Source organism: Peromyscus maniculatus, chromosome 9, assembly GCF_049852395.1.
Source record: "Peromyscus maniculatus bairdii isolate BWxNUB_F1_BW_parent chromosome 9, HU_Pman_BW_mat_3.1, whole genome shotgun sequence".
NCBI lineage: Eukaryota > Metazoa > Chordata > Mammalia > Rodentia > Cricetidae > Peromyscus > Peromyscus maniculatus.
In genome coordinates this window covers 26,910,547-26,928,763 of record NC_134860.1, presented here as the reverse complement: position 1 = coordinate 26,928,763, position 18,217 = coordinate 26,910,547, and the positions used below count along the sequence as shown (strand labels likewise).

Sequence of the window (18,217 nt, the reverse complement as noted above, 5' to 3'; positions counted from 1 at the left end):
ACTATAAAGTTAATAAAATTGGTTTGGATGATACTTCTAATGGGCTGGCCCGAAGGCATTTCCAGAGGAGGGCATCCCTGAGTAGGAACAGAGTGAAGAGAGGCACAAGCCCCCAGGAAAGAGCTCTGAAGCCTGGGAGCCATCCTTGCTTACTCAGGGCTGGTTGTCTTCTAGAAGCTTTAATAGCAGCTACAGCAGCCTGTCCGCCTGTCCGGCAGAGGCAGGTTTACTTCTCACCCACGTGAAATTTCTCAGGGTCAGGCTCCTCCTCCATGGTGGCCCAACCTTCTGCAATTGCTGCATGAGAAATGAGAAATCGCCAAGCCCCTGAGGACACCTGCATTTATGAAGTACCTCCACACATGCGTGTCCTTGAGTATCAGAGCCATCATATCAGCATATGTGTCCAATAAGGGACCACCTCATTACTTCAGATCTGCTCAAACCAAAAAGTAGGGGCACAGACTTGAGGTATCTGAGAGATCTTGGATAGAGTCCACCCAGAACTACTGAGGCGCCTCCAGGACTATTGAGTAAAAATGGCTGGTGATGTGATCTGCAAAGGAAAATACTTTGTAATACTTTTAGCAGAGGTGTTGCAAATAGGGTGCTCCAGTTTGCTCTTGAATGGTCTTGCAATAAAGGAAACCCCAAAATCTGTAACACTCTAGAAAGTACAATGAAGGTAGACATCCGTGCAAAGTGGTGGGACAAAGGACAGGGTCATAGAGCAGGACACAGAAAGGACACCCAAGTTAATGCTTGTCTCCCTCAGCAAACGGCACCCAGTGGTGTGCATGATAAATATTACAGATCTTGCAATCTGTTTCAGTGGCTCAGAGCTACTGCAAATGAGTCAGAACAACGTTGAAAAAAATCAGTCTTAAAGATGCCGGAAGAGGAAAGTGTGCCATTTTGGCCTCACTACTATAGTGGTGACAGCACAGGCTTTGAATTAATAGCGAGGAAGCACACTGCAAGAGCTGTGGATCCCGGCTTTACCAGGGCAAGCTGCTTATATGGCATTAAGGCCCTGGAAAGACGTGAACCGCGCAGCTGCTGCCACTCCAAAGAGGGAAGTTTTGGACGGTACCTTTCCCATTTGCGTAATTTGAGGTGGCTGATGGCAAGGTGCCACGTGTGCTGCTTTATACCACTTGTTGAGCGTCTGTGCTGTAGTGCAGATTAGCGACCATGAGCCAGGCATCACTGTACACCTAGAATAGATTGTTGTGAAGGCAGGTTTTGTTTGTAAGTGGCGTTTGTGCCCCTTAGGGCCTGGATAGCCCGGAACTTTCTATTGACCGTTTTGCTTTGTTTTGTTTTATCATCTCAGGCATGTGCTCAGCCCATGTCATGGTACAGATCTTTAGTGGGTGGATCCTGGATTTGAACCCAGCCATCCTGACTTCATAGCCCACCGTTATATGTACTTCATGTGAGGGGGTGCATGCATGCAGAGACCATGGGAGGACACTTGGTGTCCTGCTTTGCCTGTTGAGACATGCTCGCTCTCTCATCCCACAGCTGGGCTAATGGCAGGCAAGTCCCAGGGGTCCTCCAACTCTGCTCTAAAGGGCACTGTGGAGTCTCGAGCCGAAGATACAGCCTTATACATGGTTGCTGGAATAGGAACCGGCCCAGCAAGTGTTCTTGCCCCCTGGTCCATCTATCCAGACCCCATGAACCACCATCAGAGCTATTACATTGTGTTGCCCCAGACCAGGGAATAACATGCATGATGGGAACAGTTATTCCTTATGTAGCCTGCTTTCACGTCTGCGGGCCAGACAGTGCAGGCGAAGGAACCATTAGCTACTATTGCGTGATGTTCTCACAGTAATGGCCACCTGACCAGAGGGCTAGTTAGGAATCAACTTGGGTTCTGAATTTGCTGAAATGATGTGAATAAAAAGTTTAAGAAATAATTCTATTTTCAGGTGTTCTGGGAATTCAATAATGATGTTTACACTCAGCTACATTTGAGAATTTGATGTTGAATAATATCACCTGCTTTGTCTTAGTCCCAGCTGTTTAGTGCTAATGCCTTTAGTATCTTACTGACCATAATTCTAGCATGGAAACGGACTTCGTAGAACTACACAGCAGCCTTCCTTCAGATAGGCCTCACCTAACTTCATGGATTCTGGCTGTAAGCTTTGTAAGCGGAAACTGTAGCCTCTCATCCTAGGATACTAAAGTTTGATATGGCCAAGACTGCTCTAATCTGGTAAATTCATGTCCCTCTTGATCATATGACCAAGTCATTTGTAAACTTTGTGGCAAGTCAGCTCCTATCAGTGAGTCATATCTGCAGGTAGAAAAAGGTCTCTTTTTTTTCCTGAGTTCCATTTTTAGACCTTCCTACATGTTGAAGCTCCATCTTTAAGAATGCTGTTCATGAATACAAGTGAGTTTTGTTGACACTGCAGTGTTTTTCTTCCCTGGATGTTCACTAGGAGACAGAGTATGGAGGGTATGAAAGGGTACAAAGTGCAGCTGTGTAGGGGATTTGTGTTGGCACTATGGAGGCGCGGGCAGGCAGGAACACATGGACACAGAGTGTGGGCATGTGAGAACAGGGCATGTGTGCTTGCAGCGTGACTGATCCCGTGTGCTTCTCTGGAAAGTGGGTCTTCCCTCCAGTTACACAGTGGTGACAATGACAGATCATCTGTGAGAGGCACACAAGAGCATGCTCTGCACCTGCTGCTCTGGCAGCCAGCACTTCCTCCACTGCTGGAGGTGGCTTCAGATAAGGTGTCTGCCTGCTTTCTACCCGAGCAGAGCCGCAAGGGAGACAGCTACTAAGAGCTTGCTTTTTCTAGGTAGGTGGCTAAAGGGATGTCAAATATGAAGCTACTAGTAGAACCACCAATATTGTTGAATGAAAGAAAGCACGTGTTCCATCTGTTTCCCTGTGCAGTGCTGGGGATTGAACCCCGGGCCTCGTGCGTACCAGTTAGGTGTTCTTACCACTGAGCCTTACCACTCTTTAAAGGTTTTCAATAGGCTCGCATAAGTTGCTTGGTCTCAGATGAACAAGAACCTGCTGCAGCCCCTGAGAACCTGGGACAGCAATTGTGCTCGGCCATTCCCTGCATGCATGACACTTCTGATTTTAGAGATTCTGTACAGTGGCCAGGCCATCAGGAAGGAGACATCCTTGATCCAAGAGAGGAAACAGTTTCCGGAAAGGAAGAGAGACCAGGATCACACACCTCATCATGTTAGTTTTTTGTAGCTAGGATTGTATTGCAGAACCTTCTAAGGCCTTTGTGGTTGGCCTGTGTACTCCTTCCTGTGATCACTCATTTGCCACCTCCTCCACATCCAGGCAGTAAGTAAGTAAATAAAGATTACCCCAAACCACTAACCTGTATCAACTGGCCTGTTTTTTTAAGATGTTTGTGCTCTTTGAAAATCACATCTAACTTAGACCCAGCTGGCTGTCTCATTGCATGGTGAACTAGAAAACCCAGCTACACTGGTGTCACCTTCCTGTGTGGTGACACCAAGCTGGACAGAGCAAACCCCTTGTCCTGACCACTGTTTGCCAGATGGCCAGGGTCTGCCGTCCTTTCTCTTCCTGCCTGATTCCTGGGTACATTTGTGCTCCCCGGGGATAGCCACGGTAAAGGGGAGCAGTGAGTTCTTTGGAAACTCGACATGGCTGGGGTACAGTGGAAGGACTTCTGGAGAGGCTGCCTTAGCTGTGAGTTTGTAGGGAAAGGTGGGGGGGTCAATGCCCAGTATGACCCAGTGACCAGGTCCTAGTGCAGTCAGTATGGCCATCGGTTTGTCCCTCAAGTTACGCTTCCCTAGTCAAGCAAGGGCACTTGCTGGCCTTTCCTAGGCCGGTTCTGGAGGGTTCTGCATGTACAAAACACTGCTTGGCCCCAGCTGCTCGGGATCCTGTGACAGGTAGAAAAGCCTGAGCTTCAGAGTCATTCTGGTGACTTATGCGGTCACCTTTCTCTTTCCTACGAACAGACCATTCATAGGTGTTGTGTGCTTTTTTGTTGTTTGTTTTCTTCTAAAATTAATTACTGCTTCATCTCTACCTAGAACTTCTCTCTCTGGCTGTATTTCAAGATTGTTAACCACTAGGAATAATTTTTATCATTCATCTCTCCCAAGCCTGAAAATGTGTCAAACCTGCGGGGAGACTAAGACACATTTCATGGTGCCAAAAGAAGACTTGCCTCGGAGGTTTGGGATTATGATAACTCAGTGGTGTTAAACTGCCTTGCCCTGAGAATCTGAAAGGAGGGGAGGTGGGGACGTTTTGAGGTCCCCAGGTGTTCCAGGAGGTGGGCACCATTTTTTTTTTCCTTTTTCCTCCCAACTGTTCAGGGAAAGCCGGGTCACGTGGCAACTAATGCCTCCGATCCCAGGCAACTTTTTGCTCAATAACTGTTTCCCAAATGGCTACTCGGGGGCCTTTCAGAATTCATGAGAGCTGTCAGTTGTTATAGTAACCGGCCCCCTGCTGTCGAGTTGGCCCTGAGATGCCAGTCGAAGCTCTTGGAACAGGCTAACAGTCATTAGACAGGAGCAGGAGGGAAGCACCACTAAGGTTGCCATTTAAACACGTTGCTCGATACATCAAAGACAGCCCAGGTTGTGCTGGCTGATACAGTTTTAAACGGAGCTCACTCTGGGGAAGGCGTCTCCTTCGGTGTTTGCTCTAGGCTGGGTAAGCCATTCTCTTCCAGTTCCTCAGAATTCACTGCCTTCCGCCCCAGGGTTACCCCTGGTGCTTGCTCAGGGTGCTTGCTCAGGTTACCCCCTGTGCTTGCTCAGGTTACCCCTTGCTGCTGGAGGTATTAGTTACTGGCATTTGCCTCTCTCTAAAGTGTTGTCAGTTTATGGATGGAAGTCTCAGGAGCCTGTGATCGTGCGTGAGAAAACCGCGGAGCTAGCCGGCTCGGCTCCAAAATTCCCCAAAGAGTAAAGCTGGCAGAATGCAGAGCAGGGCTAGGGGTTGAGGAAAAGTCTAAATATTGTAGGAAGCTGCAAATTTCAAGTTTTTATGAAAATTTATAAAAACATTCCAACATACTCATGGTGTCTTCAGATTAGCGTTCACAGGCACACAACAGAGTCCTGATGTTTGGAGGACAGTCACTGCAGTGACAGAATAGTTGCAACAGAGGGAGACAGGAAGTTCTGAACTGCGCGGCCCTCCCCCTTTCAACCTCGGCCCCAAGCTCTACTTTCTCTAAAGGTTGGCTCCCAGGACAGGCACTTTTATCTAATAGTCAGTCTAGTAATGACCGACACAACTTGAAGCTTGTATGGAAGGAGGAGAAAAACATTACCACTGAAAAGCTAGCGGTGTTTGTTCCTAGAAGCGGGCAGCTGCTGAGGAGTGTCTGAGAAGTGGGACGGTGACCCTGGCTTTGCATTTCTGGATGGCAGTCAGCAGGGCTCCCGCAGAAGAGAAAGTTAGGTGTTAGGGTTTATCTTTTTTGTTCTGTGAACGGAACTTAGAATCATTCCAGTGTGAAACCCTATAGCCCAGGCGGCCTGGGCCAAACCGATATAATCAGCCACCCGCAAGTGTTTGCATTGGTCAGGAAGTGCGTCCTTAACATAGACAGCCTAGTGTCAGATGCTGAGGTACTTAAATGTTTAAGAGACTCTTGCCAAGCACTGGGCCTGTCTGCTGAGGTGCCTTCTGCATACAGGTGATTATCCAGAAGTGACAAGGATGCATGGGGAAAAGATGAAACTCGTCTAAAGCGGAGACATTGGTGGTGGAATGAATGCAGGCCACACTGGGCAGTGAGACCCAGCAAGGGGCGGGTATTCTTCTGAGCTGTCCATTTGCTGGGACAGTGTGCCAGCAGAAGTGACGGGCAGGCATTGGAATGAGGTCTTGATTGTGACTCCCTGACCTCTGTGAACATTAGAATAATGCCACCTCCTGATACATGTCATCACTTTGGAGAACAACCCTACCTGTGTTTCTTCCCTCAGCATCGGAGACTTATCTAAGTAGCCATTTCTGCATGAGTGCCCCCTTTTGAAAGTGTCTAATGAAGCCTTGATGGAGGGGTGTCTGTGCGAGTGTGGAGGGAGGGGCATTTGTGTGGAACTCTGGGTGGCCAATTGAAATGCTGTCTTCTACACATGTTCTCTTTTGTTTTTTGTCTATTTAGAGGGTGTAACAAAATAAAGTCCAAGGGCTTTCCCAGACGTTCCCGTGAAGTGCCTTCTTCTGGGGAGAGAGGAGAGAAGGGGAGCAGGTGAGGGCGGACCAGCTCAAGGGGGGACTCTCAATGGCCGGGACTGGCTTGCGGGACTTTTGTTTTGTTGCTGTGGGGATGAAAGTCTTCTAGACAGAAAATGCTGATGTCCACCTGTTCACCCCACCAGTAAGGTCTGTAAGGACCAGCTGAGCCTCCAGGGGCTGCCGTCCTATAGCTGCTCCAGCGCCTGCTTGCTTTGCTTTTCCTGTGGGCTGGCCCGTATTTTCTGTTCCTATTGGTGATACTGTGGGCACGCTGTGTGTGCGTGACTGTATGTATGTTGCATCCATTTTCTTTACAAAAAAACCAATTCAGATGTTGCATGTTTAGAGCTTTGGTTGTTTCAAAAGAGCATAATGCATGTTTAGAGCTTCGTTATTGTTTTGTTTTGTTTTGTTTTTCAAAAAAGCATAATCCTTATAAATGAAAAATGTCTTACTTTATAAATAAAGGGTTAAAACTAGGAAAGAGAAAATGAACAAATGTAGATATAACATGCTTTTCCATAAAAAGCAAATGTGCATGAAATCATAATACTTCAAAAAGTACTAACCTGACAAGTTTTATAAGAAACAATTACAAGTTGTAAATGTAGTCTCAATTACTGTACTTGAACTTCTTGATAATATTTGTACTGCTTATCTTACCTAAACTGTTTAATATTGATAATCTTTTAATACTAAATTATTAAGTAGGGTAGTTAATCAACTTATGTTGTAAGTAGTACCTTTGTACTTTCAGTGAGTCAATTTATAAAATTTACATCTAGCCTTTTACATGGAATGACTTGTCTCCATTGGTTGTCATAGATCAGATTACTGAGATGAAATTTCAGTTTTATTCCCAGGGTAATCCAACAGAGCTGTGATAACAGAAGAGGAATTTTGAGGTTAATGAGAAAGGCCCTGGCTGGCCCCTCTACCTGTACCGCTCTGGCCCTGTGCAAGGCACACTGACACCAGGGAGGCCGTTATTCCTCACTATGGGTTTTTAATCTTTTGAAGTTTCAATTTCTAGTACACTTTCAAACATCCAACAGCCTTTAAAAAATGGGACCAGAAATCTCTCTATGCAGCTTTCAGTTCAAAGATCTAAGAGAGAGGTCCATGGACATCACGTGAACCATTTTTCTACCCAGTCCATGATGGCACTTCTTCCATGGACATCACGTGAACAATTGTCTTACTCTAGTACTTTAAAGAACCAGCCTGTCTTGAACACAAAGGTAAATGCCTGTCCAGCTTCTGCGGTCTCGGACACGATGCTCTGTCCACTTACGTGCTCGGCCCTCAGTATGGGAGTAGACTTGCTGCAAGCACACTCTGATTCTTCACACAGGGGATACCTCATGTCTGCCCTTTGTTACAAGGGATCTGATAACTGCTCAAGACTGAGAAAATAAAACTCAGTTCCACCTAAGTCCATGCTAGAAATTATTTTGAGGAATGGCAAGTATTTATAGACTCTACCTAAGTGTGAGTTGTGCAGTATAAAATGAATTTCCTGCAGTGTGGCTACAAACACAGACCTTGAATCAGAGACATGTGGATTGTAACTTTAGCTGCACCACTTCGTGGCTCAGTAACCAGGGATCCCTTTGAGACTCCATTTCCTCATCTAGAAAATGGGTGTATTGAGAACTCTTCCTCTTAGGATGGCCATGAAGAGGAAATTAGGCAGCATGTATGGAGTGCTTAGTTAACACCTGAGAAAAAGGAGACATTGAGGCTCTGAGAAGGTGAGTGACTTGGCAGGCAGTCCTGTTGAAGCGGATGAGTTGGGTCAGGGCTCTACTCTAGGCAGCTAGGCCTTAATCTCCTGCTCTATGCTGGGTTAATACTCCACAAGGAAGAGCAGGGCCTCATAGAAACTCTGTCCTCAGAGGGCTCAGGGCTTCCTTATCTTCCCTGAGGAGTTGCTGTGCCTCTGTGATTCCTCCAAAGCCTACAGTTACCCACTCCCCTGTGTGTTCTGTATGTGTAAGGCCAGCAACCCACATGTTCCTCATGGCTCCAGTGTACCCATCACCTTAGCTGCTCACCCAGCTCCATACTGTATAGTTTTCTGGTGCGTAGGCTGCCACGCCTTGTATTGGAGGCTGGCATGCATCGGGACAAGCACTCCCACCAGCCTCCATGTCTACTACCTTTGTTTCTTTCTCTCTCATCTCCTCCTGCACCCATCCAAACTGCAGCCTGGAATGAGGAGGGAAGAAAGGCCTTCAGAGCTGCTGAAAGAGCAGCACCGCACACTGCTGCAGCACACAGCTGAGCGTGCAGCATTGCACACAGCTGCAGCGCTGAACACCGCACACAGCACCGCACACACACCGAACACAGCTGCAATGCACAGCACCGAACACAGCACCACACACAGCTGCAATGCACAGCACCGAACACAGCATCTCACACAGCTGCAGCGCTCAGCACCACACACAGCTGCCGTGCACACAGCACCACACACAGCTGCAATGTTCAACACCGCACACAGTACTGCACACAGCTGCAGCGCTCAGCACCGCACACACAGCACCACACACAGCTGCAATGCTCAGCACCACACACAGCTGCAGTGCACACAGCTGCAGTGCGCAGCACCACACACAGCTGCAATGCACAACACCGCACACAGCATCTCACACAGCTGCAGCGCTCAGTACTGCACACAGCACCGCACACACAGCACCACACACAGCTGCAATGCTTAGCACCGCACACAGCTGCCGTGCACACAGCTGCAGCGTGCAGCACTGAACACCGCTGCAGGAGCTGGGTATGAACCTGATGTGCCATCAGCCTTCTAGCCCTGCTTTCTGTGATGCTTTTCTTAACTGTCCCTCTGTGGACACGAGAGAGGGCTGTGCCTCTGAGGCCCCAAATCATGAAAGATGTGAGCCAAGGATAAAACTGTAAAAACAGACTCAGGTGTTAAAGTTTTCAAAGAAGTTGGTTTAAATTTTGAATAAACATTTGACATAATTCAAAATAATAAAGTTTAAATCATGTATAGCCTCACAGTTCCATCCACCCACCCGGCTCCCCGCCTTCTCACCAATGGTGCTCATCTTTGTTAATTTGTACATTATTCACAAATTTATTATTTATCTAAACAAATAGGGGTATCTCTTTTACATAGTAAAGTACTCCATGCATTACCCATGTGCTTGTCTTTGTTTGAGATAACAGTTTTCTCTAGGCATCTATACCTTCCCTTTTTGGGGCGGGGTGCTTCTAAAGTAGATGTACCATGATTTATTTATCTAAGCAGTCCTCTAAGGCTGTCAGTTCTGTGACAACACAGTACTGTGCTGAGTAGCTTTGTTAATGTGTCATTTTGCACATGGATAAATACAACTGCAGGATGAATCCAGGGAAGCGGCAGCATCACAGGATGTGTGTGTGGTGCCTTGGATGGACTCGGAGGGGTTGCTGTTAGCTGTGTGTCTGGCTCTGCCCCTCCGGTGCTGGGCACCATGGCCTCTCTGTTAGCTTTTAGAAGGTGTAGAAATAGTGTCCGTGTACTCCCAGAGTGCTGTTATTTTATTCCAAAGGAGATTGGACCTTTCCTCTAAACTACTTCTTTAAAACAGTTGTTCTCAACCTTAATGCTACCGCCTTTTAATACAGTTCTTTGTGCTGTGGTGACCCCACCATAAAACTGTGTTCATTGTTACTTCATAGCTGTAATTTTGCTACTGTTAGGAATTGTAATGTAACTATCTGATATACAGGATGTCTGATATGCAACCCCTCTGAAAGGGCCATCTGACCCCAAAGGGGTCATGATCCACAGGTTGAGAACCACTTCTTTAGAAAGTCTCTTCATTCTGAGACACTTATTCCAAAGTTCATGTATGGGTACTTTGTGGGGTTTTTTTGTTTTGTGTTGTTTTTAGAGTCAATTCTTGATCACTGGGAACGTCACCTGGATAACAGTGGGGTGTCTTTAGGCAGGGGACTACTCTCATGTTTCACAAGTACTGCTACAATGGAGATGGTCAGTAAACAAGCACATGGCATCTTCCTAGATCCTGAACTATTAAGGCTATTAAGAATATTACAGTGCTCACTTTGGCATAGACTAATATTGGAACGATACAGAGAAGATTAGCATGGCCCCTGCACAAGGATGACATGCAAATTCGTGAAGCGTTGCATACTTTTGGGAAGAGGGTGATCTTTGATTGGATTTAAAATGAATAAAAAAATTTCTTAATTAAAAAAAGAAGAGAGTATTACAGCGAGCCGGATATGGTGCTGCACGCCTTTAATGCCAGCACTAGGAAAGCACAGGCAGGAGTCTCTCTGAGTTCGAGGTCAGCCTGGTCTACATGGTGAGTTTCAGGACAGCCAGGGCTATTCTGAACCATGGTGAGCACTTGTAGCCTTATTCTGGGTGCACAGAACATTCCAGGATAGGGTACAAAGGTGCAACAGCTTTCTCAAAGACCCTGATTTCAAGCTTTTCCCATCTTCATCGAGTATTGGAGATGGACTGTGAGGGGTTCATCTCATTGGAATTGGCTGAAATACTGAAAAGAGCATGATCAGGTTACTGGATATGGCTTAGGAAGTGACCTCTGCTGTCCTGTTTCCTGGAAAGTGCCCTGTACTCATCTCTAGGGATCTATGAGGATTTCTTGGCAAAATAATGTTGAGCAAGAAAGAGTGTTGTCTCAAGGCCAGTTTTATGTCTGCAGTTGGTTCATTTTCTCCCATTTCTAAAAGAAGTTCACTGCAGGCAGCCTGCCTCATCCTGTGGAAATAAACTTCCTTTTTCACGTTCTCCTTTAGCAAGGGTGAGTTAGGACATCGTTGCTACCCATATGAAATCCCTAAGATCTGGGAACACTTTCTCCTCAGTGTCTGAATTCCCTCTCCTTGCCTATCCACCTTGTGGGAATCTCGGTCCCTTTTCTCTCCTCTTCTCCCCCTCCCCTCTCCTACTCAACACCCCATTTGTCCAGAGCATGACAGACACGTGCCCAGGAATCCCAGCAACCCTGATGTGAAACGTACCACTTTATTATCCCCCAAAGCACGTTCTGACTTGTCAGACTTTTGTGTCCCTTTTCGTGGCTTGGAAAATATGCCTACGAGAAGGATATTTTGGTCTCTGAATCTTTCATGCTGGAAGAGCCCTTCCGGAAACTACACTGTGTAAACTTAGCTGCATGAACTGGATCACTTAACAGGCAGTGAGGAAAGCTCAACAGCAAGTGGGTTGTTGTGTATGAAAAATCTCAACTTAGAATCGCATTGGGCCGCCTTCCAAGCAAGGCCGAGAGGAGCTTGGGCAGGCACCGAGGGAAGCCCAGCACTGAGCTGTCTTTCCCCTCTATTGTGTTTGCCACTCTGTTTCTGGAAACATTTTGCCCTAATAAGTCAGTGGAGTGTTTTTAGCACAGCTCTCAATCTCCATCTTTGCTGGCCCTTAGTGTTTGCATCTTTCCATTCCTAAGTGGCTCTTACATATACAAAGGTCACTACAACACACCCATTTACAAAAATAAATATTAATGGGACTTCTGTTCTTGACAACATGAAAATAAATGAGATTATTAGTGAGTATGCCACTGTAAATTTAAATGAGAGCAGTCTATGAATTGGTTAAGACTGCTTAATTAATATTCAGTAATGGTTCAGCCAACTGCCCACTATAGTCTGCAATTAGAATTTTGCCTCCACACTGCAAACAAACAAACTCTTTCACACTGTGATGTGATTATAAAACCATTGAACTTAATTTGAAGATAGTGATTTGATTTCTAGTCTCTGTATATCAACATTTGTTTAGTTTGAAATTCTGAGTTTTCATATAAGTCTGAAAACCTTGTTAGGATTCCCCTCCAGCCCACAGCCCTAGAGCACAGCACTAGAGGAACAGTGTTGTAATAAGCCCGAGACTGAGAACGGAAACAAGCTCGTCAAAAGGATGGACATGCTGAGCCAAATGTCTGGGAGTCTCAGAAGCCCGGCATGCCGTCGGAGGGCCCTCTTGACAGACAGCATTACAGAGGGCGCTTCAGACATTGCTAGACTCAGTGTCAGCCCTTTGTTTCAGAAAAGTGTTGGTTGTCTGCTTATTCACAAATTCTTCTCAGGCAAGCAGAAAGAGATAGAAGCGGGAAAATTGTTAGCCCTGTCAGAGGTTGTCTAAACAGGTACCTGGAAAAGCAGACGCAGCAGAATGGGGGGGGGGGGGAGGCTGTGTCGACACACGGGCCTCCTGGGTGTTCTGCCCTAAGAATATGTCAGATTTCTGGAAGGAAATGGGGAAGGGTGTTAAAATCGAGTTCCCTGCTCATCTCTGTAGTTTGCTATACGTTGTTGGCAGAGCAGGGCTCTTTAACTGGATTATGCCATTGGAGCAGCTGTTGGTGTGCGTGTCGTTAGTCATGGGGGCCAATTAAAAACAGCAGAACCTGCCATGTGCTGGGGGGTGGGCTTCGGTGGGAGCTGTAGGACTTGGAGCTGACAGCTGATGCAGGTCAGTGTCTGCCGCATCCTGATTAGAGATAGCTTCTGCTGTCACAACAATGGAATGCTTGAGTTTTGACAAAATCTCTCTCCTCAAAATAGGCCCCTTATTTGAAAGGTATTTTAGAAATGTTAGCTAAAGAACAAAATTTGATGACTCATAATGCTCTTGGCTTTTAAAAAGTTAGACATACATGCACAGTTGTACAACAACAACAAAAAGAAATCAGACATCCCCCTGGACCACAGTGGCGGGAGGTAGGCTTGAGACCTAGGGAGCTGCTAAGAAGAATCCACACAGACTAGAAAAACTGTAGAGAAAATACCCCCACATTACCCTTTTGACTTCCAGTGAAGCCTTTCTTAGAAATCATTCCAAAATGTACAAGTCCATGTTAGCTTTCTCAAAGAGGACAGATGAATGCAGAAGAATATAGGAAAGTTGTTCCCATCTGGCTACCTAGTACTTTTGTGGAAGTGAGCATAGATTAATGCATTGGCCAACCTTGGTCCAGCATCTGATGCATTTGGAGACATGCTTACCTTCAAGGTGAATACTTAGGTTGGAGACTGGCTCACTATGTCAAGATGCTTACTATGGGAGAGACACACCAGAATCATGGCCAACTAAAGAAGCAACAGATACATATCTCCTGTTCCGTCCCTTACCCTCACTGAATTGAACTGTGAAAATACCTCATGCACACCGTGTTGTCTGCCTCCTGCTATCATATGATACTGTTTAGTCTCACTCTACTATTATTTTGATGGAGTCAGGTCATGGGAAGTCATGTCACCCTGTGATTTCTAGATTCTTCAAGTAACCAGGCACTTGGAACTGAAGATACCAGAATACTGCACAGTTCTTGATATTTAGTAAATACCACAAACATCAATTCCTTCACAAAAACTAAAATGAATATTGCTACCAGACAGGCAGAGTAAGTCATAAGGGTGATTTAAAAATTAGCCCTAGGAGAGAAAAATTGAGAAATGTCCTTTCTATAATTTAGCCTATTTCCAAAAAAGACTTTTATTTAGTGTATATAGAAGAGCATTTTGCCATCCTATCAGAATGCCATTCTATTCCGTTTGTTTGTTTGTTTTTGAGGCAGGGTCTCGCTAAGTAGCTCTGGCTGTCCTGGAACTCACTATGTAGACCAGGTTGGCCTTGAACTCACCGAGATTCGTCTGCCTCTGCCTCCCAAGTGCTGGGATTAAACGTGCGCACCACCACGCCCAGCTGCCACCCTGTTTCTGGCACTCAGATTCTAACAGAAGTGGACCTGAGGACTTTGCCAGGCTTACTCAAGTATGTGCTGTACAACTTTCTGTGGTGCACTTAATAAGATCGTGATAACACTCTCAAAGTCATAATGACCACTCCTCATGCCATATGGGATCCTGTAGATTCTCATAACTTTTATGGCCACTTTTATGATACTGTCTACCTTCCGTTTAAGGTTTTTTCATTTTCAGTGACTTCTAAGTGAGAGCCCCAGAGAGTCGCTGGAACCCACGCCCTTTGTCAGAAGTTCTTAACTAGGAACAGTGCAAACCAGCTTCCTCGGTGAGGGGCTGTTTCCCATCTAGCCTTCTTAGGTGGTTGTCACCAGGTATGGGCTTCATCCCACATGGCTTACTTAAACCAGTGAGAGCTGGACTTCAGTTAATTCCCACTGTTGACTGACACATTGCTACAAGGGTGGTAGAACAGGCAGGTACAGAGAGAAACAAATAGTCAGTCTATCTTAAGGAAGCCTCAAAACTCCAAAGACTCTCCAAATTAGAAACTGTATCAGAAAAATATATACTGCTAGTATAGAATCAGGAAGGCAGAAGATAGTTCATTTGGATTATCAATACACCAATGATGTCAATTCAGTGAAAATACTGTTACATGATCCTAGCTCCTTAGGAGAGGAGTGAGTGCCCTGAGGCATAGAAAGTGAAAAAACAAAATGTGTGGTGGTGATCAATGAGGTTATAATCTGTAACTAAACTGGTATATACATTTCTTCTTTATTCTAAACATGACCTACTTTGTTTTTCCATTTTTATAGTAATACATAAACATATTCATGGTAAGGCAATTTTGGAAATGGCTTTTCACTATCCTAGGTATCTGTTCATTCAAGAAGGGATTGTTAGGCTATGTTAGTTGAAAGAGAATTGAAACTACAAAGAAAATTGAAATTGCATACTCGGTGACATACTTGAGAACACTTGGAGAAATTCGTCTCTGTTCCCTTGGGCTCAAAATCAGAGGCAACCCTGCTTCTCTGATCAAATCCAAGGGAGAAGTTTGGAGGAATTGAAACATGTGGGTGTTTATCCTTTTCCTTCTTTTCATGCCTTGCCAACCATCAGATAAAACCTTTTTCATGAGAGTTTTCAGAAGTGAACAAATTAAAATACAATACCATGCAATATTCTTCTGCCTTATTGGAAAGTTAAAACCAAAGTGTAGGCTTTGTACGCAAGGACAGATCATCACATTTGGGGAGTGCAGTGAAGTACTGGTAGCAGCCTGGCCCCAGGATAGACACTTAGTAAGTGGTTATTAAAGCAGTGATTCTAACTATGCAGTGGAAGGTTAGGCAAACATTAGTAATGAGGATGTCATCTCTGTTTGTCAGAAGGGATGTGTGTTTATGATAGATAGGATTGTAGTTCGATATTAATATATAAAGCAGGGCTGGAGAAGTAGCCCAGTGGGAGAGCACGTATCGTGTGTGTGAAGCTCTAGGCTCAGTGCCCAACACCACAAAATGTTTTGTGCACACACACACACCCAATCTACCTGAGTTTTGGAGTGATTACAACAGTAGCCCTTAGTTAATCTTCTTGTTAGTGTCTTGATGCCCTGATCCATCTCACACAGCAGCCCATGTGAGCCCGTTCAGAGAGGGAGCTGAAAGTGTGTCCCAGCATAGGTTGGCATCCTCACTGGCTTTGCATGGCTCTTAGATGCCAACAAGAGCCAACAAAGGCCTCCTGGGTCTTGTGTGCTGGGGCTCTTGCCCTCTTGTCCAGCCTATGGCTTGCTTCCCAGTTGCCTTTCAGTTCCAGCACCTGCTGGGTTTGCGTTGTTCTTAGATACTTTCTGTAGCTGCTAGCTCTGCCTAGAATGCTTTTCCACTCCCACTGTGAGCCTGTCCTTCACTTTGAGGTCTCAGCTCAAATCCCCTCTTTCACCTTCATGACTTAACACTATCCTGTTAAGCTGCGTTTCCTCATAACGGCTCACGTATTTGTGGTTCCCTTTCCTACGAAAATGTAAGTGGTGAGAAGGCAGAATCCTTGTCTCCTGTTTTTCCTGCTCCCAACCTCATTGAAAACGATCCCACACTACTAAGTAAGCAATGAGCAAAGGTGTGGAAGGATAGCCCCCCAAATGTGACTAGTGCTTAGAGGAAGGAGGAGGACTTGAGGTGGTTGTCATTGATTTTCCCCCTCAGTTCACTGGGATTCACTCAGGTCTCCAGCAGGTTCATCTGTTCCTGTGTGTTCTTTCTAATGACTCCAGTGCTTAGCTAGGCTAAGGAGCTGGTTCTGAGGATCACAGACAGTTGCAGAGTGTGTAATCTACATGTGTGATGCTGTGGCTGGGCCCCGAGCTAACTCCTGCCATATGCTTAGAGCTTTCATTCCAAGGGAGAAGGTTTCCCCAGGTTCTGCAGTGATTTGTCCACCCACGTCACTGTGGGGATAAAAGCATGGGATATGCAGCTAGGCACAGATGTGCATAGCTTGACCTCCCAGGCTCCTGCCCCCTGCCCCACTTGCCAGCTTCGCTCTGGCAGTCACAGAGTTACTTTGCTCCAGGGAAAATCCATTATAAACAGCAGCACATGGGGCACTGGAGTGAGATTTGCTTCAGTACACTGCTGTTTTCCCAGACAATGTGTAGCTGTTAGTTCTGTATTTAACAGTAAGGTTGGCTGGACTGTCTGCCTGTTTTCTAGAAAATAGTGATAGTAATAAAATATAAATGAACTAATAATCCACAAATGGTCTGTGCCTTCCTAGGCTGTCTGACTATAACAGTAACGGAATCCCATGTGCTAACCTCTTCTGTCTTAGAAGTAACAGGCATAGTAATTTGCAGTCTTAAAACATCAAATTGTTTTGGAGATTTGTCTCATACTGGTAAACTAAGCTGGCCTTGAACTCAAGATCCTTGTACCTCTACCCCTGGAGTGCTGGATTATATTCTTGCTACTGTTCCCAGCCCAGAAGTTATTATTTTTGTTAGTATTTCTGTTGTTGCTGTTCATTTGTGGTTCTGTATTTTAAAGCTGAGCTGGTGCAGTGTGTGACATTTATCTGAGGGACTTTGAGAACTTGTTCAGGCTGCTGAGTAACTAAACCAAAGCAAAATTCCAATCTCTGGCCCTAAACAAGTAAGGCCCCCATTCATTTGTAAGTGTCCATGACCCATGCTTCAACTTCCGGATTGCATTCTGGAAATCTGTTCACACAGGAGATGAGAAAGGGCCAGAAGAAAACCAACAGTAAAAAATTAACAACTAATTTAAAAACAGGAAGAAGTTGGCATTTCAGATGTGGAGGTCTTATTTTTCACATGGATTTGGCACTATACGCTTAGGGCCAGAGTCCCACAGGGTATGCATCTTAACCCCAGGCGAGGTAAAGGCGAGTGGATATGGTAATAAACCCTGGGTTCTCCACTCCTACTACAAATGGCAGGCACCTGCAGAAAACATTGCCCTTCCTCGATGTCCTTCCAGGCCAGTCCTGCAGTGTATGTGGGGTTGGGTCATTTACGTTCAGGAACCCTGTGCAGACTGCTCCAAAGCAGCCCCCTTAAAGGAAACGCCTTCATTCTGGGACAAGTGCTCATCTCTAATGACAATGGTGATAGCAGGTCTGCAGTACCAGTACCCTACTGTGGGAAAGCTACATGACTCTGAGGTCTCCTCAGTCTCTTGGGATCTGGTGTGTTTTTGGGGGGTGACTGACTTTTCTTCCTAGTTCCCCCACCACCACCCATGTTCTTTGGCTTCCTAAAAACATTCCAGGGTTTTTGTTTTGTTTTGTTGTTGTTGTTGTTGTTTTTCAAGATACCCTGAAGAAAAGTTGACTTGTCCTTAGTAGTTGCAATACAGACCCCAGAAGATGCAAAGCCATGGTGTGTAAAAGCCGTTTGGCAAGAAACACAGGAGGCTGGTGGCTGGGAGCACCAGAAGGATGCCGCCTGCCTGGCTAAAAGGCCCAGCAGTAGGGCCGGCTATTGTAAAGCCCCTCTGCCAGATGAACAGGGACCCTTCTCTGGTCACAATAGCCATTCACACTGAGCAGTCTCATTAAATATTCAGCCTGTGTTTCCGGCAGCTCATTAAGGCCTCAGCAAGCAGTGACGTGGATGCTGGAAAGCTGTGGGCTGGCCAGCATCGCAGCAGAGGCTGCGGGAGCTGCTCCTAGCCTTTCTGCTCACTGCCTGTCCTATGATGACCA

The 18,217-nt window shown here is 45.8% G+C and overlaps 1 protein-coding gene and 1 pseudogene across 2 annotated transcripts in view; both read left to right on the top strand.

Moving 5' to 3' along the window:
• Ptprg (protein tyrosine phosphatase receptor type G) overlaps nucleotides 1-18,217 on the top strand; it is a 703,035-nt gene that overhangs the window by 635,973 nt on the left and 48,845 nt on the right. The window contains exon 14 of one of the 2 annotated variants that reach the window (XM_006975079.4): nucleotides 6,168-6,254. The exons of the other annotated variant lie outside the window; for it this stretch is intronic. Coding sequence (XP_006975141.1) covers nucleotides 6,168-6,254 — 87 coding nt within the window. The remainder of the gene's footprint in view (nucleotides 1-6,167; nucleotides 6,255-18,217) is intronic. 2 annotated transcript variants of the gene reach the window in all.
• On the top strand, nucleotides 10,321-10,420 carry LOC121832504 (U6 spliceosomal RNA; annotated as a pseudogene).